The sequence below is a fragment of the Coregonus clupeaformis genome, chromosome 15 (assembly GCF_020615455.1).
Source record: "Coregonus clupeaformis isolate EN_2021a chromosome 15, ASM2061545v1, whole genome shotgun sequence".
In the NCBI taxonomy this organism is placed as follows: domain Eukaryota; kingdom Metazoa; phylum Chordata; class Actinopteri; order Salmoniformes; family Salmonidae; genus Coregonus; species Coregonus clupeaformis.
In genome coordinates, this window is record NC_059206.1 from 38,261,160 (window position 1) to 38,274,103 (window position 12,944).

General features: G+C 43.2%; 1 protein-coding gene across 1 annotated transcript in view; it reads right to left on the reverse strand.

Annotated features, from left to right (window-relative positions):
- Positions 1 to 286: 286 nt before the first annotated feature.
- Positions 287 to 12,944, reverse strand: part of LOC121582485 (endoglin) — a 55,117-nt gene continuing 42,459 nt past the window's right edge. Inside the window, exons 5-14 of the mRNA XM_041898304.2 lie at positions 10,009 to 10,180; positions 9,692 to 9,875; positions 9,456 to 9,561; positions 8,757 to 8,958; positions 8,032 to 8,180; positions 5,458 to 5,688; positions 4,924 to 4,990; positions 1,667 to 1,774; positions 1,472 to 1,519; positions 287 to 1,210 (exon numbers count right to left, since the gene is read on the reverse strand). Of these exons, the coding sequence (XP_041754238.1) occupies positions 1,086 to 1,210; positions 1,472 to 1,519; positions 1,667 to 1,774; positions 4,924 to 4,990; positions 5,458 to 5,688; positions 8,032 to 8,180; positions 8,757 to 8,958; positions 9,456 to 9,561; positions 9,692 to 9,875; positions 10,009 to 10,180 (1,392 nt within the window). The 3' untranslated portion in view covers positions 287 to 1,085. The remainder of the gene's footprint in view (positions 1,211 to 1,471; positions 1,520 to 1,666; positions 1,775 to 4,923; positions 4,991 to 5,457; positions 5,689 to 8,031; positions 8,181 to 8,756; positions 8,959 to 9,455; positions 9,562 to 9,691; positions 9,876 to 10,008; positions 10,181 to 12,944) is intronic.

Sequence of the window (12,944 nt, forward strand, 5' to 3'; positions counted from 1 at the left end):
GAGGACAGACGATTTTTACGCGCTACGCACTTCAGCACTCAACGTTCCCATTCTGTGCGCTTGTGTGGCCTACTACTGCGTGGCTGAGCCGTTGTTACTCCTAGACATTTCCACTTCACAATAACAGCACTTACAGTTGACCGGGGCAGCTCTAGCATGGCAGAAATTTGACTAACTGCCACGTTGAAAGTCACTGAGCTCTTCAGTACTGCCAATGTTTGTCTATGGAGATTGCATGGCTGTGTGCTTGATTTTATACACCGGTCAGCAACAGGTGTGGCTAAAATAGACGAATCCACTAATTAGAAGGGGTGTCCACATACTTTTGTATATATAGTGTAACATTGAAAATAAATATAAATTCTGCTTGTATGTAAGACACGCCTCGGAGGAAAACAATATGATGTAACTCAAGTGAAATGGAATGAAAGAGAGAAACAAAAACAATTATCTCACTAGCTCATCAGAAGAACCCATTGTCAAGCTTATGCTTAACAATCCGACATCTACATAAATTAAGAGGTAGCCTTTTCCCAATCTTTCCTAAATCATATGAAGACAGATACCCCTTGGTGTTGGTAGAGAACATTGGATATTCTAGCTTTTTACTGTCTGAAATCTTTAAATCTGACATGGTGTCTTCCAGCCACCCGTATACAGTAATACACCTTTTTATTCAAACTACAGTCAATGTGAAAGAACGGATGTCAGTCCAGAATCTATCTCTAAATTGCCTGGAAAAAGGGGCCTTGACATTTCCTATCACAACAATTGTGGATGTTGAGAGGCAAAACAGTTTATCTAATAATGTTTTTAAAAGTCAATCTTTTGTCTCTTTTTTCCCCCCTGACTGACTCTTATTGTGCCGCTATCAGAGAGGCACAATTCATTGAAAAGAATGCAGTGAATTTCCTGTTAGTTCTTGGGGATATGCTTTGTTTTTCCTGTTGCTTGGAGCCGGGGCCGTGATTGTGGTGTGACTAAAGAGAGGGGGGTGATGCTTTCTTAAGCATGGTGAAAGAGCGACCAAATAGCATGGAGCCCCCTCAGTATGACGGAGAGGGGAGACAGTGGTGCTGATGGTGTCATGCCATGCTGCTGGTTGGCGTGCTCTGAGTGCTGCCAATGCTGGCGTTGGCACTACTGTTCTCAGAGGGGGAGGGGTTGTTGGAGACAGGTTGCCGTTTGCTGGTCAGAGAGCAAGGACATCCTGGGGAGAAAGGATTTTTATTTTATTTATGTTAACCAATTGTTTTAACCAATTTGTCAAACTCAATTTCAGCTTGCAAACCAATTGCCTCTGGGATAATAAAGACTGATTGACTGATTGGTTGGTTGATTAAGGGATAGTGATCATGAGAAAGATCAGCAAAGGAGGAGGAGACAGGTTTACCTCATCCATATGGTTTGCCTACTTTACTATTCCCCCTTCAAGGAAAATAGAACTCAGAAACAGTGACTAGCATCTTACCCGAGAGGTTTGCAGCAGTCGACCCTACATCCAGTCCGGTGGGGTATCCTAGATCCCATAAAACAAAATAATACAGTTTTAAAATTACGTTTAAATGAAAAGGGACCTCAAATCAAGAGAAAGAGACCTTTAAAAACACTTTTGTATGGTATGTAAATGTAACACCACAAAAGAGATAGGCGGACTACGCCTCACCTGTGCGGATCTTGATTAACCACAGAGCTCCGATGAGCAGAACTCCGATCAGGAAGCCTCCGAAGGCGATGCCCAGCACAGCTGACAGACCAAAGTCAATCCACGCCACTAGAACACACAGGAGAAACACATGAATGCATGTCTCACATTGGGGTGTTTAGTAGAGTCGTTGGATATCCATGGATATCAGTGTTTCTCAGCACACAATCAGTTAACATTACAAGCTCATGCATTTTTCTCTGTCTCAAGCACATTGCACAATTGAGGCCAAATCTGTTTGTGGAAACAAATGGTTATCACTGTTGTGATGAATTTCTGGCTCTCTCAACATGCGATGTGAATTTAAGTTTGTGACCACACTGCTTGGCCCTGCCAGTGCCCCCTGGGCAGCCTGTGTGTGGCATTGTCCCACACAAGCCATTCCAGCAATTACAGACGTAGGAGCAAACAAAACAACTCTTGAGCCAACGGCTGAGACAAAATTGCTCTCCCTCGAAGGAACTCTCAAATCAGCTTTGCTTTGCTGAAAACAGGCTCTGGCACTGACACAGGCCTCTGACACACACACACACACACACACACACACACACAAACACACACATACACAGACAGACACACACACAAACAAACACGTGTGCATCGAAGCACGTGATCATACGTGCACAAACGTACACACACGAAGACACACACACAAGTTCCCCAACATCTGCTTCTTCCCAAATTGAAATCTCCAACATGGATCCTGAGAATTTGGGAGGAAGCTAATCATCAGTCCTCTGGGCAGAAGCCATCCTGTGTCTTAACAATGACTGTATATATGAATGGACAAAGCCATCAGTCACGTGACACCATTCATTCCTATGTGAAGACTCAATAGCTCATTGAAGCCAAATTAAGTCAGTTAAGATGGCATCTCATGGAGACATAACATGTGCAGTTTGAGCTACTCCAGGAAGCGTCCGTGCAATCCAGTATCCCTACCCCGTTGATATTTAAAATGGTTAAGGTAAGTGTTAAGGTTAGGTTATGGTTATGGTTAAGGTTAGGGTTAGTGTAAAGGTTAGGAGGGTAGGGATGTCACAAGGATCCCCGATATCACTGACCCTCCAGGAAGTGACTTTGCAGGCTGGCTCAGTGCTGCCACCTCTCATTGAGTAATTCAAGTTGAAGGCTGACCGGGGTACTGCAGGCTGCCATTAGCAACTAAATTATCCTTAAGTTCTTCTGCGTGCGGTTTTAAAATAATTGGTTCAAGGAAGTTCAAGGACATACATTTGGTGTATTTGAAGCAATTATTGGTACCATGATTGTCTTCAAATTTCTATTTTATTTACACAAACATTGACCATTTTCTTGAAGGACAGGAAAGACAGGATGCAGGAAGGATGAGGAACTGCATTCTGTTTGTTTGGCTGCACCTCTTGCCACCATCCTGCAAGCCTGTTAATATTGTTATTGATGGTTTCCATGCATTAGTCTATAAGAATAATAAAGATAATTTATCCCCTCAACCTATTAAAATCCATCACTGCTCTGCTGTCACAACATAATGAAACGCTTGTGTGGCATCGTAATGAATCTAATGTGGAGGCTACATCCAATAAAATCTCATGAATTAGATTGTAAGTGATTAAAGTTATCTTTATAGGAGGGGAATTATCTACTACAGCATTACAGACTCAAAGGCCCTGTCCCAGTCCATGTGTAAACAGAAGCCTGTTATAAAGTATTCTTTACATTTGTTTTCCAGAATGGGCCGAAAAGCAAACGGGGACAGGAAGTAGAAGCTGTGTCGCAGTTGGGGAGGAGGTGGATGGGGACGAACAGCAGCAGGCCTGCACTACGACACTACGACTCCCAAGAGTCCTCTGGGGGACAGCTACCAAACAGGAAGGACAGCCGAGGGGGAGCCATATCCTGGCCAATCAAAGCAGGCGAGGCCCCCAGCAGCAGCTAGTATTACTCAGCCTGCCTCAACTGAGCTCCAATTCTCTGGCCAGAATTCTGAAGAAGAACTGAGCAGGAACTGACTACATGACCGTAGGCAACCAAGAGTCAGAGAGTTGGTTGGCTCCAGTTGTTTTGTGTGGGCAGGCATGGATGAAAGGAGCGCTGAGGTCAATGAGGAGTTGCCTGCAGTTTAATGGGAGGAAACGTTGATCCCTTGCCACGGATTCCAATTCATCCTCCATCACAGCAAGTCCCTGAGTCCCTCCACGTACTCACATTACCTTTCCATGACATAGGGACCATGATGGGTTGGCTGACAAAACAGGGACACAATAACAAAAATGAGCAGTGAGGGCCTGGCAGCATCAGCCTAAAACACCATCAACATGAGCTGATGATCCAACCTGTATCCTCTTCCTCTAAGGAAATTGCAGGAAAAAATAACTTGTTGGCCAAATTTGGGGAGCTATGTGGTAAGCCAAAACATGATTATGGGCTTCCCTTCTGGGCTTACAGCGGTTGAGGAATGCGATATTTGTTCCTGACTCATCTGCCCGGAGATTGTCCTCCTTTGAAGAGTAACACCTTCCCCCCTTTGTGTTCGGGGCCTCTGTCTCTGACAATAGCGCCAGGCCCGGGGCCCATGTTTGGACAGACGGCCCAGCGGCCAGACCTCGGACACAATGGATCCCCCCAAGGGTCATTACTGGCTGATTGTGGCCACAAGGTCAGGCTGCAGGCCTTCCTAAGGAGGAGGCCCCACCTCACATCCCCTCCACGACCCGTCTCTCTCTGTATATCCTGACCTCATCATCGCCATGATGACGGGCCCAATGTTGGAGTGGAGCTCGATGCTAGGCAGTACAACCGAGATGGACAGACAGACTGGCCAGCCTCTGCTGTGGCCGGAATGAAATGGATGATGGAATGTTCCGATAGAGGAATTCTTGAGGGTTGAGGAGGACAATGCGGTGGCTCTCCTATTGTTGCATTTGACAGCAGTGTTAGTGCTGATTTCATTTGACTATCTTGTTTGTTTTTTTTCTAAATGAAAAACGATTGCACAGTATAGGGGAAGTTGGGGGTCATCTCAATGACAGAGAAGAGTCATGTTTTAAAATATACCCAAATATGAATTTATGAATCCTGTTTAGGGCTAACAATGGGATTATCATTTGTACTGTAAATGTTGCCTGGTGCCAAAGCTGATAAGAGAAAATATAAGGAAGGGGTTGCCAGAAGGACAAATTACACTACAACAACAAAGCTGGAAGGCTTTAAAACTTTGTAGTTAAAACTAAACTCACTTGGTGGTGGGATGTATGTCTGGGTGACCTCCAAGTTCCTCTTCACTCTTCCTCCATCTCCACATTTCTACAATACATTACCAAAAGAGAGAGTGATACATACAGATCATTAAGTGTGCTTTGTTGCCAAAGATACTAAAAACTACTAAAGTAAACTCAAAACACCAAAAATGCCTTGATGATGAAGTGAAAGTTCACTGGAGATTTGGTTTGTTGACTAAGCTACAGCTTAGAATTAACATTGTTTAGTGAAACATGCTGGCACACACTATTACTTTAAGAATCAACTCTGTTTATGATATTTCATATTCAGTCTAACTATAAAAGTACACTTACTAGAAGCATAGCTACTGTTATGCTGTTGAAATAAATATGTCAGACAAAAACTTAATCAAGATTTAATGAATAAATGCTCAATGGAAAAATGTATTTGGAAGATACAAAAAGAAATTACAGAAAAATATTTTGTCACAGAAGTCAATAAAGCAATACCCCTCTTTCCCCCCACCACCCATATCTCCTCTACCTACATACCTCGCTGAAGCAGAGTTTGACGGAGCACTCCAGGTCCCAGCTAGTGGAGGCCAGGTCTTGGAGCAGCTCTAAGGAGAAGCTAACCCTGGTACTGTTGGGGCACACAGTGGAGGAGCATGCCTCTGGCCTGAAGGGCATGTCCCTCACCACCGGGCAAGAGCCCTTGGAGCGCACCGAGCAGTTGATCACCTTGATGGTCAGGACAATCTCCCCCAGTGTCCGCCCTGAGATCTGGAGAGGAGAGGGATGAAAGTGAAGATAGGAATGATTGGAGTCCTGGAAGTGTTTGAATACACTACAGTATGGGTGTTGTTTTGTAGCCTAGAGCAGGCCTGGTGGGAGATGTTGGTGGATGTATTTGCTGGTGGATGTATTTGCTGGTGGATGTATTTGTTGGTGGATGTATTTTCTGGTGGATGTATTTGCTGGTGGTTGTATTTGCTCCGATAACTGTATATGGTCACGCTCTAACGTGCATGTTGTTATATACATACAGTGGGGGAAAAAAGTATTTAGTCAGCCACCAATTGTGCAAGTTCTCCCACTTAAAAAGATGAGAGAGGCCTGTAATTTTCATCATAGGTACACGTCAACTATGACAGACAAATTGAGAATTTTTTTCCCAGAAAATCACATTGTAGGATTTTTTATGAATTTATTTGCAAATTATGGTGGAAAATAAGTATTTGGTCACCTACAAACAAGCAAGATTTCTGGCTCTCACAGACCTGTAACTTCTTCTTTAAGAGGCTCCTCTGTCCTCCACTCGTTACCTGTATTAATGGCACCTGTTTGAACTTGTTATCAGTATAAAAGACACCTGTCCACAACAAACTCCACTATGGCCAAGACCAAAGAGCTGTCAAAGGACACCAGAAACAAAATTGTAGACCTGCACCAGGCTGGGAAGACTGAATCTGCAATAGGTAAGCAGCTTGGTTTGAAGAAATCAACTGTGGGAGTAATTATTAGGAAATGGAAGACATACAAGACCACTGATAATCTCCCTCGATCTGGGGCTCCACGCAAGATCTCACCCCGTGGGGTCAAAATGATCACAAGAACGGTGAGCAAAAATCCCAGAACAACACGGGGGGACCTAGTGAATGACCTGCAGAGAGCTGGGACCAAAGTAACAAAGCCTACCATCAGTAACACACTACGTCGCCAGAGACTCAAATCCTGCAGTGCCAGACGTGTCCCCCTGCTTAAGCCAGTACATGTCCAGGCCCGTCTGAAGTTTGCTAGAGTGCATTTGGATGATCCAGAAGAGGATTGGGAGAATGTCATATGGTCAGATGAAACCAAAATATAACTTTTTGGTAAAAACTCAACTCGTCGTGTTTGGAGGACAAAGAATGCTGAGATGCATCCAAAGAACACCATACCTACTGTGAAGCATGGGGGGTGGAAACATCATGCTTTGGGGCAGTTTTTCTGCAAAGGGACCAGGACGACTGATCCGTGTAAAGGAAAGAATGAATGGGGCCATGTATCGTGAGATTTTGAGTGAAAACCTCCTTCCATCAGCAAGGGCATTGAAGATGAAACGTGGCTGGGTCTTTCAGCATTACAATGATCCCAAACACACCGCCCGGGCAACGAAGGAGTGGCTTCGTAAGAAGCATTTCAAGGTCCTGGAGTGGCCTAGCCAGTCTTCAGATCTCAACTCCATAGAAAATCTTTGGAGGGAGTTGAAAGTACGTGTTGCCCAGCGACAGCCCCACAACGTCACTGCTCTAGAGGAGATCTGCATGGAGGAATGGGCCAAAATACCAGCAACAGTGTGTGAAAACCTTGTGAAGACTTACAGAAAACGTTTGACCTGTGTCATTGCCAACAAAGGGTATATAACAAAGTATTGAGAAACTTTTGTTATTGACCAAATACTTATTTTCCACCATAATTTGCAAATAAATTCATTAAAAATCCTACAATGTGATTTTCTGGAGAAAAAAAAATTCATTTTGTCTGTCATAGTTGACGTGTACCTATGATGAAAATTACAGGCCTCTCTCATCTTTTTAAGTGGGAGAACTTGCACAATTGGTGGCTGACTAAATACTTTTTTCCCCCACTGTAAGTAGTACGATACTATCAAAATTATTCTCTAAAAAGTCCTCTCCCAAACATTAATACCTGTCTAGATTGCCATACTATTAAAGAGATGTTTGTTCTCTGTGTTAGGAGTCGTGCAGTTGTGAAGGTGTGGGCTTAGGGGGTGAGATGTTTATTATCTATGCATAGTCACTTTACAAATTACCTCGACTAACCTGTACACCCCCCACATTGACTCGGCACCGGTACCCCCTGTATATAGCCTCGTTATTGTTATGTCATTTTCTTGTTATTTTTGACTTTAGTTTATTTAGTAAAAAAAACTATATTTCTTGAACTGCACTGTTGGTTAAGGGCTTATAAGTAAGCATTTCACGGTAAGGTCTACACCTGTTGTATTCGGCGCATGTGACAAATAAAATGTGATTTGAATTGAATGTGGGACGGCTGAGGAACTGGGAGCGGATTACTAAGAGCGGGAGGGTGCTGGAGTGAAATAAATAAAAGGTCTCTCACCTCTGCGTAGATCCTCTTGTCGCTCTGCACCTTGGTGTTGGGGTCCATAGGGGAGCGGTAGTCTGGAGAGGTGTACAGCTGCATGAGCAGAGGCATCTGAGGAGGGCTGGGGGGCGATGGGGTGGTCTCGGTTGGTGCAGCCTCTGTGACTGAGACAGCAAGACACAAAAATCCCCAGACAGTAAGAATCCATTTGTACAGGATACTACAGGATAGGTGCACCATATAGATTAGTTGAACTGATGAGTTAATAAAAACCCTAACCCTAAATAATAATAATAATAATAATAATAATAATAATGTTGGCCAGTCTAGTACAGGGCTATTCTAGTACAGGGCTGGTCTAGTACAAGGCTATTCTAGTACAGGGCTATTCTAGTACAGGGCTAGTCTAGTACAGGGCTAGTCTAGTACAGGGCTAGTCTAGTACAGGAGCTAGCTGGCAACAATGTCATAGTGTTCGCTACCAATTACTGAGAAAGCTTACTAAAGCATATTTTTATTGCAGTTTTGCACCATTTATACCAAACAACAGTATGAGCATTTATGCTTGTAGAACTGGTCACTCTACATCTGAATTTGCATTTACTGTTTACATTATCAAAAAATATGGTCAAGAGTACAGAAAACTGACAGGAACGGTGTCTAAACACAACTCCCTAGTCATTCTATCCTTGTTAGATACTAATAGTACTGTGCTTACTGTGACTCTAGCTGTATCTTACCTGGAGTGTGGTCCTTATTCCCCAGGACCAGTGTGACCATGGTGCCCTCGGTTCGGATCTCAGAGTAGCTGGTGATGGTACTGGCTCTGAAATGGTCCAAGGCCTTCTTCTGTACAGCATCAGCATTGTCTGTGGAGATGGTGACCGTGGGAGGGATCCTATGCATCATGCTGGTGGCAGCAAGCAAGATCACGTTGTTGGACTGAGCGAGAGAGAGAGAGAGAGAGAGAGAGAGAGAGAGAGAGAGAGAGAGAGAGAGAGAGAGAGAGAGAGAGAGAGAGAGAGAGAGAGAGAGAGAGAGAGAGAGAGAGAGAGAGAGAGAGAGAGAGAGAGAGAGAGAGGAGAGAGAGAGAGAGAGAGAGAGAGAGAGAGAGAGAGAGAGAGAGAGAGAGAGAGAGAGAGAGAGAGAGAGAGAGAGAGAGAGAGAGAGAGAGAGAGAGAGAGAGAGAGAGAGAGAGAGAGAGAGAGAGAGAGAGAGAGAGAGAGAGAAGAGATCAAATTAACAATTTATAGTAGAGAGGACAACTTTATAGGACAACTTTGTCAGTCATAGAGAATAATCCCAGTTATGCATGCATACTGAACTGGGCATGAAATGAACACCAGAAAAATGCAGGTAAAATATCTGAGTCATTGGTGATTCAGTTTCAGACATTGATACTACAATTTAGCCAACTGTAGATGTTGTCCAGTGCTTACAGAGAAGCTGGTGTGCTGTGGGTCATGGATGCTCCACATGGTACCCTGAGGTCCTCTTAGGAACAGACTGATCTGCCTCTCACTGATGACGTGCACAGAGACATTGCTGGAACAACAAAATAGTATGTTACTTTACAGTTCAAGAGCACCAACACACATTACAATCACCTATATAATGCCACTATCATGGAAAGTGTTGCTAATGTTTTCTGCCAAGAGACTCTTCGGTGTCTTACCGAATGCTGACATCCTCAGGGATGTTGACGATGTACAGTTCTTTCTCAGTGTGGCTGTCGGGAGGCTGGTTCGAGCAGGATTTGAGCAAGCGTATGTTTGATTCTAACTTCAGATAGTGCTTGAGCGCCTGCCATTCGTTTTCAAGAGTACAGTTGTTGGAGCCAGTTGGAAGGAGTTTTGTTCCTGTAAAATCATTACGATGTATTATTCAGATGTGTTACGTTATCTGTCATTCTTCCACCATAGTTTATCTTAACAAAACAGACTTGTGAATTGTGTACGTTTGAGGTACGTTGTATGTATCTGACTGTCTCACCCTCTCTCCCTGTGGAAGCGATGCTACTTGGGTTCTGGACGGTGGTGAAAGACGTCACCCCACCAAACTTCTCGGTGGCCCACCTCACTATATCTTCATTGTCTGTGGGAAGGGCTTTTTTCTGGACGTTGACATTTAGACCAATCAATCTCATATTGGAGTCATCGGCCACCTGGTGAGTAAAGGAAAATACATTAGACATTTAATTTCAAGACTCTTTGACCATCTATCTATTATTGCATGCCAAATTCTGATACTATGGGTTAAATTCAATTGAACCTGTATTGCAATAATGATACACAGTAGCTCTTTGACCCCTGGCCAAACTAAATCATAGAATAGTATTGGGGAGGCTGCTGTAAAATGTACAAACTACTTATTAACTACTATTCTCAGGTTATTCTCACAAGTAGATTCTTCCAGTTTTCTTAAAGAGGTGTGTGCTTAGGCAGTAGTTTATAAACAAATACACTACATGTACAAGGCAAGTTTGATTGAATCTGTCTGTTAACATGATCCACTCCATTCTTTTTCATTTCCTTTATGTACATGGAGGGATTCTTTTTTATATATGACCCTAAGTCATTAAGCTACTATACCTCTAGGAGGGCCAGACAGCTCTGTTTGTCTGCTCATTGTTACCGTAGAATCGGGTGTGTCAGCGCCTTATTTAGAGCCTGCTACCTCATGTTTGCCCAATGTGTCTGACAACAGCCACATTAAAGCATGCCCCCCTCCTTCTTCCTCACCCTCCTCCCTCTCTCCCTCTTTCTGTCTGTCTATTGATCTCTCTCCTTCCCACTCTCTTTTTTTCTCTCTCTCTCCATCTCTCTCTCTCTCCCTCCATCTCTCTCTCTCTCCCTCTCTTTATTCTCTGAGCAGAGCAGGGCCATTTGAAAAGGAATGTTTATTATGGTAAAGTGTCCACGAGCCTGGTTGCACAACCCCGTTGGAGCCAAGGTCTTTCCTTTGCTTCCTGAGTGGGGCTGGGAAATGGGACCTTTTTAACTCTGTGCGTCAGTGGAGTCGGCTGGAATTTGGCTCCATACGGGTATAAATATATACATCCAGCCTAGCGCATACACACCACAGCACACATTCCCCTGTTCCCCGGCCAGGCCAGGGGAATAATGGACTGTAGATGAATCACTCAAGTAGGGGGTCTACTGTAATGGGGCAGTTACGTGACGTTTCAGTGTAACCTAAGAGTCGCGCAAGGGTTAGGATCAATTCATAATTTCTTAATTCAATTCAACCCATTCATTGACATTTTAATTTTAATTGGACACACCCCACAGGAAGCAGACTTTGAAATGAAAGGGAGCATAATTTAATTTAAAACAATTCAAAGAAATTCAACTGAGACATTAAGCATGAAAGTCTAATTCCTTTGACACATTTTTTACCAAAAACATCTGCCACTTATTACTGCAAAGAATACAGATACCATTTCAAATATTATTGTCACAGTCTTTTTTTCTTTTTTTCTCATTAGATTAGGTTGATCCCTTCCATTCTGTAGTGTTTGATGCATTCTGGTTATTTTTAATAATATGTAAGTGAATTATGAATTATTATAAACCTACAAAAGGATCTTAGAATATTTCCAGACTACTGTCATTCTTTAAAATGCATGTAAGGAGAGTGAGTCTTTAGAAATCTAATGTTTCATCCATATGTTTTACATAGTATTGGTCACCATATGTCAAAATAAACATTTGTATAGTGATAAATTAGCCATTTGAATTTCATTGAATTAAATTCTACTTCCTTTAATTCAAATTCAAATTCTGCTTCCTGTGGGGTGTGGCCAATTGAAATTCAATTCAAATTCAAGAATTGAATTGGAATTAAAGAGAAATTCGGACTCAATTCAGAATTGATCCCAACCCTGAGTCGTAAAAAGACAACCATACTTCTAAAAGCATTTTTTTTTTTTATAGCCCAAGAGACTAGTCAATTTATATACTATACAGAGCAGATGGATGGATGGAGCAGATATCTATTTCCCTTTGGATCCTGTCTCAACAATTGTTTCATTTTCTCCCCCATCAATGTTCTCATAGCTATTCCCGTTGCATTCCAGTTACTGTAGCACACAGATGGACATCTTGTTCTGGAATGGGAGGACTTAAATAGGTCTGCTGTGTTACTACAATTAATTTCATGATAATGGATATCATGAAAACAACAACAAACACAATTAGCTATACTGCATTGCACAAACTCACAAGAGGTATGTGCTCAGTGTTTTGCCAAGAAGAGGCTAGGGGAGGGGGAGAGAGCAGCAGCCATTGAGTTTGCAATGAGTTTGGAGTTGGAGGAACAAAGTCCATGTATTTCCTGGTGATCTAGGTGTTAGGTTGAAAACTGAGGGCTGGAAAAAAGACCACTGATTGTTTTCTCTCTGGACCTCCATGTTAACGGTCAGTGTGTGTGTGTGTGTGTGAAGGCCTGCCGGCTGCAGCCAGACCCCACACAACCAGCCAGAATGCTCTGCTGAAAGACAAGAAAACCTGTGTGATTGATTGGTCCTTCTCATGTGTGTATATTTGGTTTAGGTTGGATCGAAATACAAAGACGAGAAACTACGAGGACGAGAAAATAAAACACATCACAATTGAGGGAGAGGAGGGGGAGCGGAGAAGGGAGTAAGTCAGGAAGAGAGAAAAAGAGTGAGAGGGATCAATGAATGAGAGAAGGAACTATATTGACAGGAATTTTGTCCTTGGGGTCAGAGTTCGACATGGCACAGAACCAGGGACATATCACACGACCGGAAGTAGTCAGAGCAAGGAGTGGCTCCGTCTACTGGCGCTTCCAGAAACTTCTCAGATTAGACTTCCTTCCCTTGGCCTGATCCAGAGGGGCTGAATGAGCAAGGAGTCGGGGGGATATACGTCTCTGTCAGAGAGAGCTATCTGGTGGGCTGTTTA